Here is an 18,246-nt window from a genome sequence, read left to right on the forward strand (position 1 = left end):
TTTTTTGCTATCTCCATAACCAAAACGACGAACTTTATCAGTATCCTTTCAGCCTTCCTCCGAAAACACGTCGTTCTGACTTCTAACTGGGGTTATATTTAACACATGCTGAAGAGCACTTTTTCATGTAAGGTTGCGGCAATCTTTTAGGAACGGTGGGAATACAATTTATTCCTTACTTCATATCATTGATTACTTTTTCGCTTTTTTTATTTATTAGGGACATTTGGTAATATTAATCCAATTTTTGGTCAATTTTCTTTTATTAAGCTTATCTACGACATATTTCTTTTATTAAGTGTTTAGGTAAAAGTTAGCAGTAAAGTCAATAGTTAAGTAGCTTTTGTGAAACGTTAAAGTAGTAACATTTGAAAATAACGGGTAGCAATTGATAAAATTCGAGTAAAGTTTAAAACAATACACCGTATGTGGTTGTAGCAGCAAGAAGGGCAGTGGAGAATCGAGTATGGAGTAGGCTGGCAGATAAGGTCCCTGACTACGGTTATGGATGTTCCATCAAGTTATTTTGCATACTGTCAAGCGTTTTGATGTTTAGGGACCAATATGTTGTTTTTAGGAGTCCACATCCTCTAGAGGTTTAATAAAACTCTACAAGGTAGAGTTGTATATAAATCGTACATTTTAAAATCAATGGCTCATATTGATGATAAAAAATAGGGGGAATTTCGAAAAGATAATATCTAAACCATTGGTTTTTCATTCAATGGTTAATATGGCTCAAACTCTACCTTTGTAGAGTAATTTTAAAACTCTAGAGGATCCAAAACCTGTTTTTAGGGTAAATATTTAGGATGTTGATTACATGTTTCGGGGTTGCAAGTTTTTGGTGTCATACCTTTTTGTAAAGATACATGATTCAACACTAATAATTTTAAGACTCATGAAATGTAAGGGTATTCTTGAGCGCCAAACACGATCCAAATTACCAATTGATTGTTGGTTCAGTGGTGATTGGGGCTGAATTTGGTAGGGAGAACCCGTGTTCGATCCCCCGCAACAACAATTGAGAGGGGAATGGAACCTAACCACCCAGAACTCGCCTCGAATCCGGATTAGCCCTAAGGGTGAACCGGGTGCTAACACTAAAAAAAAAAAAAAAAAAAAAACACGATCCAAACTCATGTGCCACCGTGCAGTGGGTCGTGCTTGTGCACTTAAGCTAAAAATTTAGCTAGGGTATTATATAATGTCGGGCCATTTCTCACCGTGATTTTCCCAAAATAATGCGGCCCAAGAACACATAATAACGATTCGTGCCGTGTTCTTTTTCCCGTTGGGCTGGCCAGAGTAATGCCATCTATAAATATAACCACACCCTTCTAGAGCAAACCTGTCACGAAACTAATTTTAGCTGAACTTGTTGGAGATGGACAGATGGTCCATAAACTTATTATCTACATTTACTAATGCAAAAAAATGACACAAAAAGTTGAATCCAAACTCAATATGGATTACGAAGTATATGATCTTCACATGTCCCTGTTTGTACCAAAGGAAATGTATACTAACCCGATCCAAATGAATACTTTGGAAGAATACTAGATTGCCACAGCTTGGACAAATGTTTATTATATCAAAATGACTAACTGAAGGCAGATGCCAGATAATGTATTTCTCAACTTGCTTCTGTATAAATGTCGAATAGAAATATGGAAGCCGTTGAGTTCATTGGCAATGAACTCAATGGCGCAACATTGTCCTTAGTTTCATCAATAAGCAAACGATAATGGTGATACGAGTAGATGGGAGATATGAAACCAAGATCATTCACTGCCACATGAAAAACAAAACGGTGCAACTTGACCAAGTAGCTTATGTGACCAATGCGGCGATACAGTGACCAATGCAACAATGAACCTTTAGGCAATTATATGAATCAAGAAAGAAAGCTCAGTGCCTTTAGAAATTAGCACAGCGATGGCAACAGGACCATAGCAAACTATCTTTAGGTAGTTAGAAGCTAAGAGAACATTCAATCATGAGTGCTTAAATATCTTCCTCCCAAGTCCCAACTTGATTTACCAAGTGGAAAAGCTAAAACTTCTACCTCCTGCCAACATGGCATGATTTGAATGAGAACAAAGGGGAGGGGCAAACCAAGATGCTGACTAAAGTCATTTCCCTAATTCAAACTTATGCATATGAAATTACAGATAATGAGGATAATTTTCACTAGTACAGAACTATATCTCTGTATACACATATTCATATGTCACCGAGATCAGAGTCCAATAGAACTGCAAGAAAACATAAGCTTAATACTAAGTTTGGATAGGAGGATTTGGAGGGAAAGGATACCCATTCCTTTTAAGCATCCAATCTATACTCCCTTTCATGATTTCAACCAAACAAACTGTGAGAGCAATCAGGAGAGTCTTCCTCCTGCTGCAAGGCTTCCTGAGTCATTCTATACTGATATCTTACACTTCTCTGTGGCAACAAAATGTTCCTGCCTTTAAAAAGTACTGCTCATGCATAGGCTCCAGAACATCCTATGTACAAGACCAAAGTACTCGAAATAGATGAGAAAAGCCTAATAAGTTTCAAGGATATCTCTGATGACAGTACAAGTGTACCACCTAAGCAACTAAAGCTAATGGTAAACCATAATCTTTTAAATTGCACGAGTCCCACATTACTCAAGTTATTAACCAGTGTTTCGCAGCAAGGGTCCTAGAGCCTAGGTGGAAAGCACAAGGATGCGACACGCGCTTAGTTGAAGTGAGGTGCAATTCTTAAAATAAAATATTACGTGGGTTAAACAAGGTTGTAGACAGTAGGGCTCTGGGGAAATTAATGTAGTCTCTACACCTTAGTGTGGCTCATCAAAAACCTCTTCCTACGAATTCCCATGTGCTTTGGTAGCAGCCCTTTAAGCTTCATAAGTCATAACGGAAGGTCTGTAGAATTAGGGAACATATGATTTGCTTCAACTACAAGCTGTTTGTTCTGCGGTCACTTCCCCCAAGTGACTTGGCTTACATAGGTAACATTCGACGATGGTCGATCATCTGTCCAATGACTAGGTCAGGCTTCCTCACACTAGGATGATAAGCATATATCTCATCAAAGGCCAGACAAAATTTCCCTCAAACAACTGCTGGATAAACAGCCATGTTTTTTTTTACCTAAACAATGCCACAACTTTTACAAAAGTGTAATCAAACCAGAGCATTGTGTTTCAGTTTTTCGCAAGGAGCAAAATTTTCCCACAACATAATTCAACAAATCAAACAAGTATGTACCACACATTTCAATTCCACTAAGACATAGGCACTTATTTCTTTCTATAATTCAAGAAGAATATCAACTTCCTCCTACAGTTAAATGTATAGCTACTAAAGTTCAGCTTCGACATACTATGGACCACAAATATTCGCTCTAGTCCTCTGTCAGCTTAACGCTGCAAACAACATTTTCCCTACATAATTCGGTCATCAATGTCCCATAAAATAGAGGAAAGCACCAAACCTGTATTATCATTTAAAAGACACAATGCCAAACTTCTTCACAACATAATGGTATTACTTATTTCATCATTTTCTTCCTCTAAGACGTAAGAACTAATTTCATCTTGAATTTCCAAACTTGTTCATGGAAACTAAAATTCATTGAACGTACCCGAATCTCACAGTAACCCTTTCCCAATTTCCTAAGAATTTGTACTCCAGGTCTCATCTACTAAAGCTACTACAGCAAATAAAACCTGTACAGAAATCTTCCAATGCCATCAATTAAAATCACTTCAGCTCCTCAAATCACACTTCTAACAGAGACCACAATTTCTTCAATGAAACCTTAATCAACACAACTTCTATCCCACATAACCACAATTTTTCACACATAAAGAGAGTTATGAAATTCAGTCTTTAGTCAATTTCGACAATCAAGTTCGAACATTACCTTCCACTAGCATACAACCTCACCTCAAAACATGCCTAATATAAGCTCCAAAAGGACCAAAACTATAAAACCCACCCCTACAAAGAAAATCACACAACAATCCCCCACAATTGTAGCTCTAATCTAAGCAGTGGAGAACAATCAACAATTACTACAAACATAAACCAGAAACATTACGCAAACCAATATCACAATAAATCCAACATAGTCTGCCCAATTATAAGAAATTTCAAAGTTTAATAATTCAACAGAATCTGGAATGCAGCAAATGTTAATCAGAACTTACAAAAATTCCACATTGTTAACAGCAATTACGCATCGTCGTCATCATAACAATAACAACCCAGAATAAGCACCCCAAATTGGTCAATTGTATCAAACCCTTATTATCAAAATCAAGGAATACTGGAATACCAAAGAAAGGCTTACAATTTCCGAACTTGAAGACCCTAACCAAACAAAATTAGGGAGTATCCCATGGCTTAGGTTCGGGAAGAGCGACAACCATACCTTGATGCTCCTGAGTGAGGACAACCTGACAGCCCAACCTGGCGTGCTTGTTAAGAACACGGTTGCGCTGATTCCTACGCAGCACATACTGCTCGTCATATGAAGCCTCAGGAAGCTTCTGGAGCCATTCTTGAGCAATGTGAACTTCGCATTCAGAGGAGCAGGCGTCGATCTCTTCCAAGCGGTGAGAAGCAGGATCAATTAGACCGTGATTTGTTAGGGCTTTCAGTAGGGTTTGTCCTGTGAGACCGATGATTTCGCGCTTTTGCCCTTCGAAATCGATTGCGAAGAGTTTTACGATTCGATCCGAGACTTTCCTGGAGCCGCCGGTGGATGTAGCAGCGGCGGTTGTGGTGGTGCGGGTGAGGAGGGATTTGGAGAGGAGAGAGAAAGTGGAGGAAGTAGCGGTGGTGCGGTGAAGGTGGGTGGAGAGACGTTGGAGACCTGCGATCGCCATTGTTGAGGTTGAGTTGGGGTTGGCGATGTGGGGAAATGGTTTGGGTCGGGTAAGTAAACAGCAAGGATTAATTTTCTTTTCTTTTCCTTTTCTTTTTCTTTTTTATTATTCTTTTTCTTTTTAAAATTTTAAACCTATGTAACATTTCTCAATTGAGAAAGTATTGAATAATTAATCAATTTTTGGGTAGTATAGGAGATCTTACAAAGAAATGAATTGAGACAAGTTGCCTGTTCTTATAAAATTAGATAAAATTGGAGCGATACTGAATAAACAAGAAAAAATATTAGTGTATGTTACACAGACCAATCTAAAATAGAGTACCAAACCAAAAATATAATGGAATAGAGAGGAAACCTGGAAATAGACATTCCCTCTTTATCACTCAAAATATCATTGACTACGGACTCACGGATACACTATATTCTACATGCATGTTTCTATTACTCCAAATGACCAAAAACTAGCAAATACAATATCACAAATGACCAAAATCTCAGGGGCCGAACCATATAGGGGTCAAATTTTTACATATAATTTTGTATCAATGAAAAAACATAAAATAAAAAACATAAAATAAAAACCAAGTATATTGAGGGAGTTATAATTCAAACCTTGTACCTTCCCAAGGAGCTCTAACTTTTAAGGAAAATAATCACTTGAGATATACTAGACATGTGCTTTGTAGTGCATATTTAATATTTAAACATAGCGGGAGCATGGCTCCCGCCAGCCCCCCTGATTCCCTTGCAAAACCGGACATATACACATGAATAACAAGAGCAACAAAACCAATGCCTTATTTCCAAAGTGATGAAGTCTAGTACATGATCCGAGAGTGATATAGTAAACGATTAAGAAAATTCAGAAAAAGTTCAACACTTGTGAAGTTTTGAGAACTAAAAGTTTCTATACTTTCAGCAAATACATAGGTGAAATCAAGTACAAAACTCAGTAATTGACATAGAATTTGTGCCATGGTAAGTAACTAATGGTAAGTAACTAGCCAACTAGGCACTTTTACAGTTTAACAAATGCGCATGCACCACCAGCAATCACATCCTCGTTGACCATGACTTCGGTGCATGCCACTAGCAAGCTGAGGCATCAGTGCATCACTGCATAATCCAGGGACTGATGAGCGTACTAGGTTAGGGTTTGTTTGGGTTAAGGTAATTCCAAGAGGAATGAGTAATCTTCAATCCAAAACAAAAAAAACCTTTGAACTTCTTTCTGAAGGGTTGAAGCGCGTGAAAGCTGATAACTCTACAACTTGAACTCCTTGATTTCCCACAAAAATAATCAATACCTTGCATTTTAGAAGTGAATGTTACCATTTCTGTTGATTAGCAGCATCGACCTTCCACAGCAAAAGGTTTACAATCAAGTTGCAAAGGATTATCCAAGATCATATCAGTGACCATTTCAGCTGTTCCCAAAGCCTGACAATTAAAAACATTCAGAAAAATCCTAGAATTCTATTATGTAGTACTCTTACTGCCCGTTTTGTAGCCGGTTATAAATGGTGTCAATAGGAATGAATTTGTATGTAAATTTGTAAGGAAAACCAATATCCATTCCCATGGTAATGCTAGTTCACTCAAAATTATCTCTTTTTCTTTATAAGTTTCCATTACCATTTGGGGAGTAGTATTAGGTGGGAATGCAAATTTATGAAGAAAAACACCAAGTTTGAGACAAAATTTCATTACCATGGACATCATGATGTTATTTTCTTGCCAAATAACACTAAGATTTATTCCCATTCCCACCATTCATTACCGGCTACCAAACGGGCCGCTAGTACATAAAGGCAAGATTGAGGAAGAGTTTTACCATGCTAAGTCCTCCTCCTTCATGTCCACTTGCAATGAAAAGATTGGTTATACCAGGAACTGGACCAATAACTGGCTTGCCGTCAGGCACTGAAAAACGAAAAAGCATCAGTTTAAAAATCCTAATTTGCAATTTCATATGGTGACTTTTATTGTAACAATTGTTTTACTGGCAGGACTTACTGTAAGGGCGTAATCCTATTCTGACATTCATTTGTTCACTCAAGTTTTTGACAGAGAATTCTTTTAAAGAAGGGAAAAAATCTTGAGCACGTTCCCATATGCGATCAACAATGAACGTATCCAATTCAGTGTTAAATCCAGCAAACTGTCGGCTACTTCCTGAAGTTGTGGGACAACAGATGGAATAAATATAAGAACAAGACACATGATTGTGAAGGTTATAAGAAGAGAAAAAAGAATATTCGACATGCAAAGGTAGTGCAAAAAAAAGCTGAACGCTGAAACAATTACCAATAAGAAGATTCCCAGATGCATCTCTTGTTACTGTCATTGAAATAGACAAGGCTTCGTTACTATCAACCTTATCTGATGCAGATATGACGGATTTTTGATGATCAACATAGCCAGCTTCCATAAGACCATGCGTAACTCTAAGGTTATTGAAGTTCTCTAGGGCCAGCAGAAAACCCTACAAACATATAGTATTAGAAATAGTAAATACACGAACATGTAAATTAGGTCTAACATTCATGAACAAAGTTAGAATACCATTACAATTCATTTAGAAGAAACGGTAGTAGTATATTTCAAAAGCTAATTTGTAATCCACTAGATATACAATTGAAGCTGTCCGAACGGTAAAAGAGTTATGGGCATTAAAACTTAAGCTGAATTCATGCTCCAGATATTACAATTTAATATTAGGGAACAGTTAAGTACTTAGGAGTTATTTATTCATTTGCTGATATAAGTTAATCTTTCTCAATTTCTTCTATAAACTCACCTTCCGTGGCTGAATGGGAACATGTAGCACAATATCTGAATTCTGAAGTAGCTTGTCCATCAAAGATCCAGTCCAACACCCTGCTGCAATTATAGTGGCCTTTCGGCCATATAATGTGTTCTTTTGAGTTTTGATACCATCAATCTTTCCTTTTCCATTCGATCTAAAAGTAGATAGAATGTAAATGTTATTCCATCTGTATTTGTAATTCAGGCAACAGTACCAAGTTCCTAATTTTGGGAAGAAAGAGAAGACATTTGCAATTTGGTAAGACCTTATGAAACATACAGCTGGATCATGATAGAACTCCGCATATCTGCCTTGGGATAAAAAGAGCCTGTTATCCTGGAAATTAAGTTACGAACCATAACCAACCAGAAAAAGATTTATATTGGTGATGGTAGCAACATCTAACAAATCCTGACCTGATCTAGGAGATGATTGCACAGACCTTTTCTATAAACGCCATTGTACGATGAGCATCTAATTGGCAATCGTCCGGCAGAAAGGCAGCACCACTTTGCTGGTTAATTGCAAGTTCAGGTTCCCTAATAGCTAGATCATTGTTTGACAAGTACTCTGCCCTAATCCCAGCCATAGATAGTTGCTGCACCCGGCTCTTTAATTGATTTAATTGTGCCTCTGTTTTTCCAATTAACAAGCTTCCTACAAATACAGGCACCGATATCAGAGTATTCCAACTCTAGCATTCATCCAAAGCTTTACGCAGACAGCCAATACTAATAGCCAATATATTAAGTGATGTCACAGCATTTTTATGGAAAAGCTAGACCATTTGAAGTCCAGCAAACACTTAGGCCATGTTTGGATTAAGCCCATTAAGGTTAATCAGTAAATACAATTAAGCAGTAAAAGGGTAATAAAAGTCAAACTGAGGAAAATGAAGGTGAGTAGAGGTTTTGGTTAATGTGATGAGGTGGTGGTAGAGGGAATAAGATACCGTTGCTATGAGCAAGAAGGAAGGATGAGAGGAATTATTACCCTCACAATGGGAGTAATAGTTACCCACCACCACCCTAGGATAACTATTAGTTTATTACCCTCCATATAAGGGTAATGTATTCCCCTTTCTCCCTTTTTCATCACACTTCCATTACTTCATCCCCCTTACAACCACCTTGTCTCACCTTCATTTTCTTTTGTTTGACTCCCCTTAATGCATTGCCTTCAATCCAAACATGCCCTCAGATGAAAAAGAGATACTACACTCGAAGTTTATCCCCCTCCCCGCTGTTGGCAAGATATGAGAAGAAACTAACAGAGACACAAGGAGGTACCATGGTAACATAATGATGGCAAGTATCGCAGAGACCCAAAGCACATGATCAATAAATTTTTAGCTTACTCATAACAAATTTGAGTTGCATCCATCTCTTGGATAAATATTGAGATGTTAATGACTGGACTTCGGAGAGGACACACACACACCCACACCCACACCCACACCCACACCCACACCATGGAAGAGAAGCACAAACCATATACAAGTGCAAGGTAAGCTCCATTCAGGAAACCGATTTATAGTCAAAGGAACACTTCCTTATTAGGTGGGAAGAACTTATAAGGGTTATTCAGATGTACATTTGGAATATTCGCAAGAAATTAGGAAACTCAAGAGAAATAACAAATGGTGGCACCATATTATGTATTGACTATTCTTAAAAAGAATAAGATTCTACATTTCTTACGCATATAAATTATTAACTTGTGAAGATTTACATATATAAATATACTAAGGTAATTAGAATGTTTTCAAGGGATTTTGCTACATTGCTTATGCACATTAACTTATGAAGATTTTGCTTATGCAAATATGCAATTAGCATACAAAATTACAAATGCTACTTAGCATACCTGTTTTTTTCCAGCCCAATGCTTCCAAGGGATCAGAGCCTTGATCCTGTAAATTATCTGCCAACAACTGCCACAATTTCCGGCTTCTCATTGCGAGATCCCATACTTCAGTACCAGGTGTTTTGTGCACCATCCATAAGTAGCCCTGTCCTGCAACAGTTCAAATGTCAAGCTGCGGCTGTGATATCATTCAATCAATCCTAAATGTGAACAAATGACAATGTTAAGCATCTTTGCTGAATTGATTACTGGCAAGGAAAAGGAGCTTCAAATGAGCTTGGAAGAATTCTCAACAAAATAGCTCCTAAAAGCCATTGCAACTTCAACATAAAACTACAATATGAAAAGTAAAACAAAAGAACCATTTTAACCGTTATTAGGTAAAAAATCTAGTTACCAAGAGCACAAGTACAGGTTATTTGGAAAAAGTCCCAGATCCCATCATATTCAATTCCACTGGTTATTTGGGTTGGAGTTTTTCGAATATTCCGGCTTAGCTCAATCATTAAAATTCAGATTTTCAGATTGGATTTAAACTCAAGTTTTAGATCAACTGATCATATGGTTCTTTAATAGCATCCACATTCTAAGTAGATAGCGACGTGCTTTAATAAATACCTCTTCAATCCAAATTTCAATTTTCATACAACATTTACACCAGAATTTAAGTCCGACTGACTCTACGGCAAATCAAACATACAGGTGATTCAACATATGAAGTATATCAGAGAATAGAATGATTGTAGTAAAATCATACGAATGGCATAGCGTTAATCCAGTTCAAAATAAGCTATTCGGCAACAAATAAGCAGAATAACAGAAAACAATCAGTAGAACCAATCTGTAGTGAGTATAATGTTAATTTACCGGCACCCGTAGCACCGGAGCAGGGAACGGCGGCGTCTACGACGGCGACAGATAGATTAGACCGGAGAAGTAGATCTCTGGCTATGATCAATCCAATAATTCCAGCTCCCACCACCACCACGTCAAAATTATGCGTCGCACACACCGCACCCATCCCCAAGTTACCTCCATTTCTGCCTCTAATTTTTCTCGTCGGCGGCGAAATTGAAAACAGCTGCTTTCTTTGATTGAATGAACTGCGAAATTGGAGTTTGAAATTCAGGCTAGGGTTAGGGTTGAATTGAACTGAAACTCCCGCCATTTCTATTCCCTCTATGTTTCTGCAAATGCTGAAGTTCCTTTTCTTTGTTAATGGAGTTTGTTAAGGAGTATTTTCGTCGATTTTTATTTGCCGGTATTGACCGCTATAGTCTATTCATCTTAATACTCCTCGCCTTATTTTTACTTATTTTACAAAAAATGAATTAAGAATCTTATTATCTTAATATCAAATAATTTTGAAATGTGTTAGGAATTTAAATATGAATTAATTTTAAGAAAAATAATGGCTAAATTCAATTTGCAACTTAAATAATGTCCCTTTTTTTTATTAGGACTTGTTAGTTATTAGCTGATAGCTGGTTTGACTAGCTGTTAGCGACTAGCTGTTTGCATTAGCTGATTTGACTAGCTGGTTGCATTAGCTAATGCAAACCAGCTAACAGCTACTCCGTAACAACTTCTTACCAAACAGGGCCTGTATGTAGTATGTACTCTCAGCTAATGCAAACAGCTAGTCGCTAACAGCTAGTCAAACCAGCTATCAGCTAACAACTCCTAACCAAACAGGACTAATATCTAAATAATTGACATAAGTTTAAGAAAAAGCTCATACTTCTTGCGAATTACAGTATAAGTTAAGCTTAAAAAAAGTGTAAATTTCTTTTGACGGGAAGAAAAGAAAATTCAAACAAGTTATTGTTCCAAAATTCTCCATTTCAACCCCGTAAATTTCCATACGAAGTGTTTAACACGCTAGAGATGATCAATGAAAAACATGTGCATGCTTAACCAAGTGATCTTTCATCTATAACATGTAAGAACACTCCCAAGAACAGTGACAAGGTTCACTCAGAGCATATACAACCAAATCAACTACTACATAAATTAAAACCATGTAATGTTTTACAAGGAGAGTATATCCTAAATTCCTATCTAACATTAGCGGTAGGAGAAAAGAATAAACGAATCCCATACCAAAGTCTCTCCTCTAGCATCACTATGATCACTCAGCAAAGTGTAAGTTGTCACTCAACATCTGACTTCCAATTCTTCAGTTCTTCAGTTCTGTATCTTACTTACCAGTCCACCACCTATTGTAGTAACTGATTCAAGTTCAGAAAAACCAGCAATGGTTTCAGTTTTCCTGTCTTATCAGAGATATGGAGCCTCTTGCATAACGCCAAGGATTCCGGATACAGAAAGAAATCAAGTATTCTGATCATTTCTTGATGAATATATATATACACTAGACCTGATCATCATGAGCATGGCCAGCTGGCCCGACTCGACCCGGCCCGAAAATAGCAGGGTTAGGGCAGAATTTTTACCGATTTTTGGACAATTCAAAATTGCAAGGTAGTTATAAATCTGGCCGGCCCGGAATGGCCCGAAAACCCACTATTTTGGCCCGAAATAGTGAGTTTAGGGCAGAATTTGTTGGCCCGGCCCGACACATTGGCATAACTTTTAAGTCATGACCCGCCCCAAACCCGACCCGCAATTTGATCAGGTCTAATACACACTCAATGTTCACAGGTCATCAAGGTTGAGGACAGTATCGTCATCCCACCAGATTTCATACGGGCTTCTTCCATGACTATTATCAACAGGAAACTGGTCAGCTGACATCAGAACTTGGTCCAAAGAATCAGCCAAATTAGAGTCCCACTTGCTCATGTTACATGCAAGCTTGTAAGTTCCATAATCTGCTGCTCTCAAACCCTCTGATAACAATTCCTTCAACCCTCCTTCATGGCAACCTCCTCCAGATTCCATAGCTTTTACAAAAGCTCCTGCAAGTCCAGGCTGCTGTAAAGCAGCCACTGCGCAGCTTTTATCAACTAGTTGGACATCAAACTCTGCAGAGAAAGCTTCATGGGACCCACTGAGGAGTGTTTTCAGCTCTCCAGTTGACAACCCACTCCTGAATCCCCATATGAACACCATATTGTCACAGCTCAGTTTTCTCAAACTACCTGATGAAATCCTGACATCATCATCGTCAGAGTTCTCAGGGAGTGGACTACTGTACGGGTCAAAGACGTTTGCAAAGTTGTCAAGTGCTAAGATTTTATCCTCACTAATAACATGGTGTTGACCGCGGTTAATTATTGTATTGAGTTTTGCAAAAAGATGACTTAATTGTAAAACATTTTGACCGTTGATCTTCCCTTCACTCATCTCATCTGGTGTACCTGCATTCCCGATAACAAGTAAACTTAGTGCGTGTTTGGTATGAATATAGGAAAGGAAATGGATTGGAAACATTTAAGAAGGAGAAATGGTAATGTTAAGTGTTATTATATTTGTTGTTTGGTATACCTAAGGAAAGCAATCCCTTGTATCAAATTAGGATTATTAGGGATTGGGGAGGGTAACACTTTGTTACCACAAGGATAGGAGAGGTAACAAATTGGTGGTAATGGTTACCCTTTGGAAATGGAGGGCGTTACCCATCTCTCATACCAAACAATAGGTAGTGAAATTAGTTAATTGATCCAATTTCCAACACTTGAAAAATGATATACCAAACATGCTCTTAGCAAAAATCACAAGGCACAAAATTAAAATGTAGGGCCACAAATGCTATATTTTTGGGTAATACAACCAAGACCTAGGCTCTGATAGCTTAGATCCTTCTGAAGGCAGTGCTGTAAAGATATGGCATATGGTAAATGCATATTGATTGCAAATATGATATTATTAAATAGAAACTTGCCTTTGATAGGAATGTCCATATCAATAGGTGCGAAGAACCGACTTCTCAAGAAAGATGAAGCTGCAGGTATATTGTTCATGTTTCTACTACGGTTGAATTCCTTTGTTACATGGCCCATGTCAATGATATAAGGGAAGAATGAGCTCAAAGAGTGTTTGAACTCGTCTATAGTTGGAGGTAAAGTGCTCAGAAATTTTGAGTGAATGAACGTAAAATCTGTATAAGAAAAAAAATGTTAAAAGGTTAACAATCACAATTAGAAGATGGAGACTGATTAAGATGAACAGCCCATATACAGAGAAACAAACCATCAAGTGAGTTGTGGGCAATAACAGGTTTCCCTGAGGCAGAAATCAGATCGATCACTTCTCTAAATCCACGCACATTCTTACTTTGCTCCTCCTCCAAATCTTGAAGTTCTTTCTGCAAATTTAACCCACGATTTAATAGACCAGTGAAAACTTGTTTCCAAAATGCAACAAAAAAAAAAATCTTACCTGGAAAAGAATTTTGTCCTGTTCCGAACTTGTCAAAACAATCCGAAGCCCTTGTGTGCCCCCACGCTTTGCAGGGATCAACAAAGGGACAGTGTCATCAGAGTATTCCTTCATAACCTGCAGCAAAATAATGAACTAAGGATATTGCTGAATTCTTCAAGAACAAAATGACAATAGTAATTCCATCTAATTAACATTGAGCAACACACATCCAGAAAATTATTAATGGATTAAAATAATCCAAGAATATCAGAATATGTAACCTCGAGGACAAGTTGCACTTGGCGCTCACTGCAAACATCCAAATCAAGACAAGGTCTGGATCCATGTTCACCCATAATAACTTTTCTCAGAGCTCTGACCATAGGATCTGCACAATACAAATGTTCCATTTTCAGCTAAGAAGGGACGAGATCACGAGAATAACTTCCCTTACAAAGAAGAATTATTCAAACCTTCATTAAGTCCTTTTGAGTCTTTGCAAGCTTTTATCCAGGTTTTGACTCGTGTTTTAATCCTCTGAATATAAATAGAATCAGCAACTGATACAGCTGGTGAAGATTGCGATGCATGTGCCCGCAGCATAGTATTTCCCGGAAGATGTTTCATACTTGATTCCTGAGCTCTGGATATGTATGAGATTCCTGCCCAAGAATCGAAACAGTAGTGATGAGAAGAATCTCCTGGGGAATATCATGAATCCAGGGAAGGGGATAGTCAATGACATACAAGAATGATGAAAACACAATTCTAGAAAGGTACTGTTATAACAAATAATATATTAGAAAAAACCCTTTTCTAAATATCTTATAATAATGCAAAGCTTTTTCAACAAAAGATTTGATCCCTATCCCTATAACACTGGGAACAATAGCTCACCAAGCCTGAGGCCTTCAAAAGCAACACCTCGTAGAACCACGACGTAGTAAGGATGTAATTTTGAATGAAAAGCATTGCAGAAATGGCTTCATACTTAGTCTAGAAATTACCGTCATATATGCAGGAATTAAAATCAAAACCAAGTCGAGCCATGGCCGTCAAATATGATGTTTGACATGCAAAACTGTAAGAAGGCATCCCAATTTTCAGTTCATCTCTTGGAAATAGGTGGAAATTATATCTGCACATCATAAGAGAAAATAGAATCACAACTTAGGCATACCAAAACAAGATAACTTCACACATGAAATAACGAGATCATGCTCATCCTCACAGCTATTCCCACTCAGAGCTTTTACAAGAGAATCCATGGCCTAAACAAGGAATGCTTCCATGCTAGGTGATGGAGTCTTGGTCTGTGCTTATGAAGTAGGGGCCTAACACAGGTGTACACATAACTCATTTCCAACACCAAATAAATCGAATAACAAAAGAAAGAGATCTATAAAAAAATTCCACTATTGAGAAATTTCTATAGAGAAAGTCACATCAATTCTGGAAAATGTCATTATGTCTAAGCACTCACTAATTGCAACGAATAACATCTTTCATAACTTTTCTGTATACTAATAGAAATCCGAATACTCCAACTGTAGTCACTTGAAAACAAGGTAGTGTCATGTTGAAACCTTATAAAGCCATCAACTCAATGCTCAATATTTCTCAGTTCTCACCAGACCGATATACCATACAAGCAGTCAAGCATTATCATTTCTCCTTTTAGGTGGATATGATGCCACTCGACTTCAAGGTTGAAGACTTCAGATTTCCAATTCTATTATGGCAAATGATAAAAAGTGTGCTCCTATAACAGACATTTAGTTCACCTCTAATAGGAAGCATACACATACCTTGAATACAAACTGCAGAAGGTAAAGCATACAGTTTTAATGATTTATTCCCCAATTTGAAGGATTCAACTTAATTGACACCGCTAGATCCCTAGAGTCTAACGCCATAAACTAGTGACTTTTCCAACAGTATGAACAACAATTCCTTCAACAAAATATGGTTCTCATATGTAGAGTAAAATAGACATCTTCATGTTGCTGAAACAGTTTGCTCTAAAGTTCACATTATCCAATGCATCAAATTTTTGACACATATTCACATGATCATTCTCCTCTATCAAAACATACGAGCCAAATTCCTATAATCCAACTAAACCAATCACAAAACAACAACACCAAGAACAACTTGCTAAAACCCCACTAAAAACCCAAATTAACAAGCCTAAATTAGTTAACATACAACATTCAAACATCATACCCCAGTAAATAACAAGCTAAATTTAATGCCCCTGTAATAAAACCAGAAAAATACTAGCTAAAACTAAGACCTCCAATAAAAATTAGCTAAAACTAAGACCTCCAATAAAAATTAGCTAAAACCAAAATCCCAGAAAAATTCACCCCATAAAACCCATCAAAGCACCAAATTAAAGGATTAAAATCAAACTAAACATGAAAATAAAGACGAAAAGGGGAAATACATACGGGTAAGCAGTAAGCTTAGAAGCCCTAAGGGTGAAAGGGCAGACAGCAAACTGAAGAACCTGAAACCTCTCTGCTGAACGCTTGGCCTTCAAATAGGAAATTTCTGGAGTATCAAAGGGAAGAACTCTCTGCCATGGCGATGAGTATGAGCCAGTTTTCTGGAGAGAAATTGCAATAAAATCGGAATTGGAAATGTGGGGCTTGATTTCGTCCAAAACTTGGCTGAAATTGGACTTTTTAACTTGCTTGATTATCCATTTTTTGCTTAAACTAGTGTTTTTAATGGTGTTTTCAATTTGAATTGCAGCTTGAGTGCAGAACAGGCGCTTCTGCATCGTCGTGTTTTTGGAGCTGCTGTTGTTGCAATGGCTTCCCGGGTTCTCTGGTTGGAGGTTTGTTTGATTGATGGACCGGATGAATATGGGTCGGCCCATATTCATGGACATAACCCAAAACAAAAACTATATAACGCAAAAACCCTGGGCTGCCAAAATGTGGCACGATCAGAAAAATCGACCGAAATCAACTGACATCAAAACTCAATAAATCCGAAAGGTAGTAAGATCAAAATAGACCCGAATCAATCCATTGTTGACCCAAAATCCGATCTAACCTGTGAATTCAAAACCCGAATCGCTAGCAACCCAAGGAGACCCGAAACCCGATTTGTGTCTGATAACTTTTAACGGACCGAACCCGCATCCAATCCAATATCAATCCGAAAATCGATTTTAACCGGTAACATCCACAATTAACCCGACCTGACAAAATCCGTTACCTAATTTAACCCGACTCACTTCTATCTAAATCAACCAAATTGTTGCTAATCCGACCCGATTAAATCCGACATCGGAAAATAAGCTGACTCGAATTTACTCGATAAATGAAAGTCACCCCAGATACAAAAAAAAAAAAAAAGAAAAAAAAAAGAACCTATTTTACCCGAATTCTATTCAATTTACTTGTCATTGATCTAACTCAAGTTAACCGAATTCAACTATTAATTTTGCAAATCCAACTCGATATATAAAAAATTTATTCTAAGTTATGATTATATTAAATAATTTGGATACAAAGTAATAAAAGTCTAAAAAATCTTTATTTGAAATGAAATCATAGAATAATAAAGCAATCTGAATTTTTATCGCGAATTCGAGAGTCACTCAATTATTGAAACACAAGATTACAAACTAAACTCGATTAGCCGAACCTAACTCAATCCGAACCAAATCAAACCGATACAAAACCGTTTTAAAATCAAACAAGTTCCAACAGAACCTGAGATTGACCTGAACCGAAGGTAGCTGAACCAAAATCGAGTTCAATCTGGAACAATTTATAACCCGGCCTCACCCAAACCGAAGGTTTCCGAATCGAGCCAAATCAACCCGAGTATAAATATTGACCCGACATTAACCGATTTTGACGTGACCCGGATTGTTTATAACCGATATGAATTGACAACCCCTTATGCATACAGAATATTATGGATGTCAACGAGTCGAACAGAGCTGAGTATTCGATTGCTCGAGTTAAGTATGATAAGAAAATTTGGAGCTGGAGCTCAACCGAACTTTCGCAAATTCAAGCTTGACTCATTTGAGTTTCAATGTTCGAGTTAATATATTTATTATTATTATTATTATTATTATTATTATTATTATTATTATTATTATTATTATACTACTTATTATTTATATTATTATTATATATAATTAATTACTCCGTATCTATTACTTATAACTAATAGGAACGAAACAAATGCTAAAGACAAAGTTTCTAGCCTGCTAATCCGGACCGGGTTGACCTGTACGGAGTTCCCGCCCGATAAGACACTCCATTTAACATTCATAAAAAAAAAAAGAAAAAAAAAAGAAGGAAAGAAACAAACGCCACACG

The 18,246-nt window shown here is 37.3% G+C and overlaps 3 protein-coding genes across 3 annotated transcripts; all 3 read right to left on the reverse strand.

Moving 5' to 3' along the window:
* Nucleotides 1–4,112: 4,112 nt before the first annotated feature.
* LOC110782079 (uncharacterized) lies at nucleotides 4,113–4,951 on the reverse strand. Its single transcript, XM_021986156.2, has one exon. The coding sequence runs from the start codon at nucleotides 4,889–4,891 to the stop codon at nucleotides 4,388–4,390; it is 504 nt and encodes a 167-aa protein (XP_021841848.2). The 5' UTR covers nucleotides 4,892–4,951; the 3' UTR covers nucleotides 4,113–4,387.
* Nucleotides 4,952–5,665: 714 nt separating this feature from the next.
* LOC110782535 (uncharacterized) lies at nucleotides 5,666–10,844 on the reverse strand. The gene is made up of 9 exons (XM_021986704.2): nucleotides 10,436–10,844; nucleotides 9,569–9,718; nucleotides 8,145–8,359; nucleotides 7,968–8,038; nucleotides 7,694–7,856; nucleotides 7,201–7,378; nucleotides 6,910–7,068; nucleotides 6,728–6,816; nucleotides 5,666–6,333 (listed from the first exon to the last, which is right to left on the reverse strand). The coding sequence occupies exons 1-9, from the start codon at nucleotides 10,734–10,736 to the stop codon at nucleotides 6,238–6,240; spliced, it is 1,422 nt and encodes a 473-aa protein (XP_021842396.2). The 5' UTR covers nucleotides 10,737–10,844; the 3' UTR covers nucleotides 5,666–6,237.
* A 628-nt stretch (nucleotides 10,845–11,472) lies between these two features.
* Nucleotides 11,473–16,766, reverse strand: LOC110782529 (poly(A)-specific ribonuclease PARN-like). The gene is made up of 8 exons (XM_021986698.2): nucleotides 16,348–16,766; nucleotides 14,902–15,032; nucleotides 14,368–14,556; nucleotides 14,176–14,282; nucleotides 13,913–14,029; nucleotides 13,724–13,838; nucleotides 13,416–13,631; nucleotides 11,473–12,891 (listed from the first exon to the last, which is right to left on the reverse strand). Exons 1-8 carry the CDS (start codon nucleotides 16,680–16,682, stop codon nucleotides 12,227–12,229), a joined length of 1,875 nt encoding a protein of 624 aa, XP_021842390.2. The 5' UTR covers nucleotides 16,683–16,766; the 3' UTR covers nucleotides 11,473–12,226.
* Nucleotides 16,767–18,246: the final 1,480 nt, after the last annotated feature.

This window comes from Spinacia oleracea, chromosome 5 (genome assembly GCF_020520425.1).
Source record: "Spinacia oleracea cultivar Varoflay chromosome 5, BTI_SOV_V1, whole genome shotgun sequence".
Classification (NCBI taxonomy): Eukaryota; Viridiplantae; Streptophyta; class Magnoliopsida; order Caryophyllales; family Amaranthaceae; genus Spinacia; species Spinacia oleracea.

Bases quoted from the DNA above. Each gene is read 5' to 3' on its own strand.
- LOC110782529 (XM_021986698.2), bottom strand. From the start codon at position 16,682: ATGCAGAAGCGCCTGTTCTGCACTCAAGCTGCAATTCAAATTGAAAAC. The intron at 14,557-14,901 runs GTAATTTCTAGA...ATTCTTGGGCAG, and splicing joins TAATTCCTGCATATATGACG to GAATCTCATACATATCCAGA. The intron at 14,030-14,175 runs GTTACATATTCT...ATTTTGCTGCAG, and splicing joins AAGTGCAACTTGTCCTCGAG to GTTATGAAGGAATACTCTGA.
- LOC110782535 (XM_021986704.2), bottom strand. From the start codon at position 10,736: ATGGCGGGAGTTTCAGTTCAATTCAACCCTAACCCTAGCCTGAATTTC. The intron at 8,039-8,144 runs GTCTGTGCAATC...CTTAATTTCCAG, and splicing joins CAATGGCGTTTATAGAAAAG to GATAACAGGCTCTTTTTATC. The intron at 7,857-7,967 runs GTCTTACCAAAT...ATCTACTTTTAG, and splicing joins CCAGCTGTATGTTTCATAAG to ATCGAATGGAAAAGGAAAGA.
- LOC110782079 (XM_021986156.2), bottom strand. From the start codon at position 4,891: ATGGCGATCGCAGGTCTCCAACGTCTCTCCACCCACCTTCACCGCACC.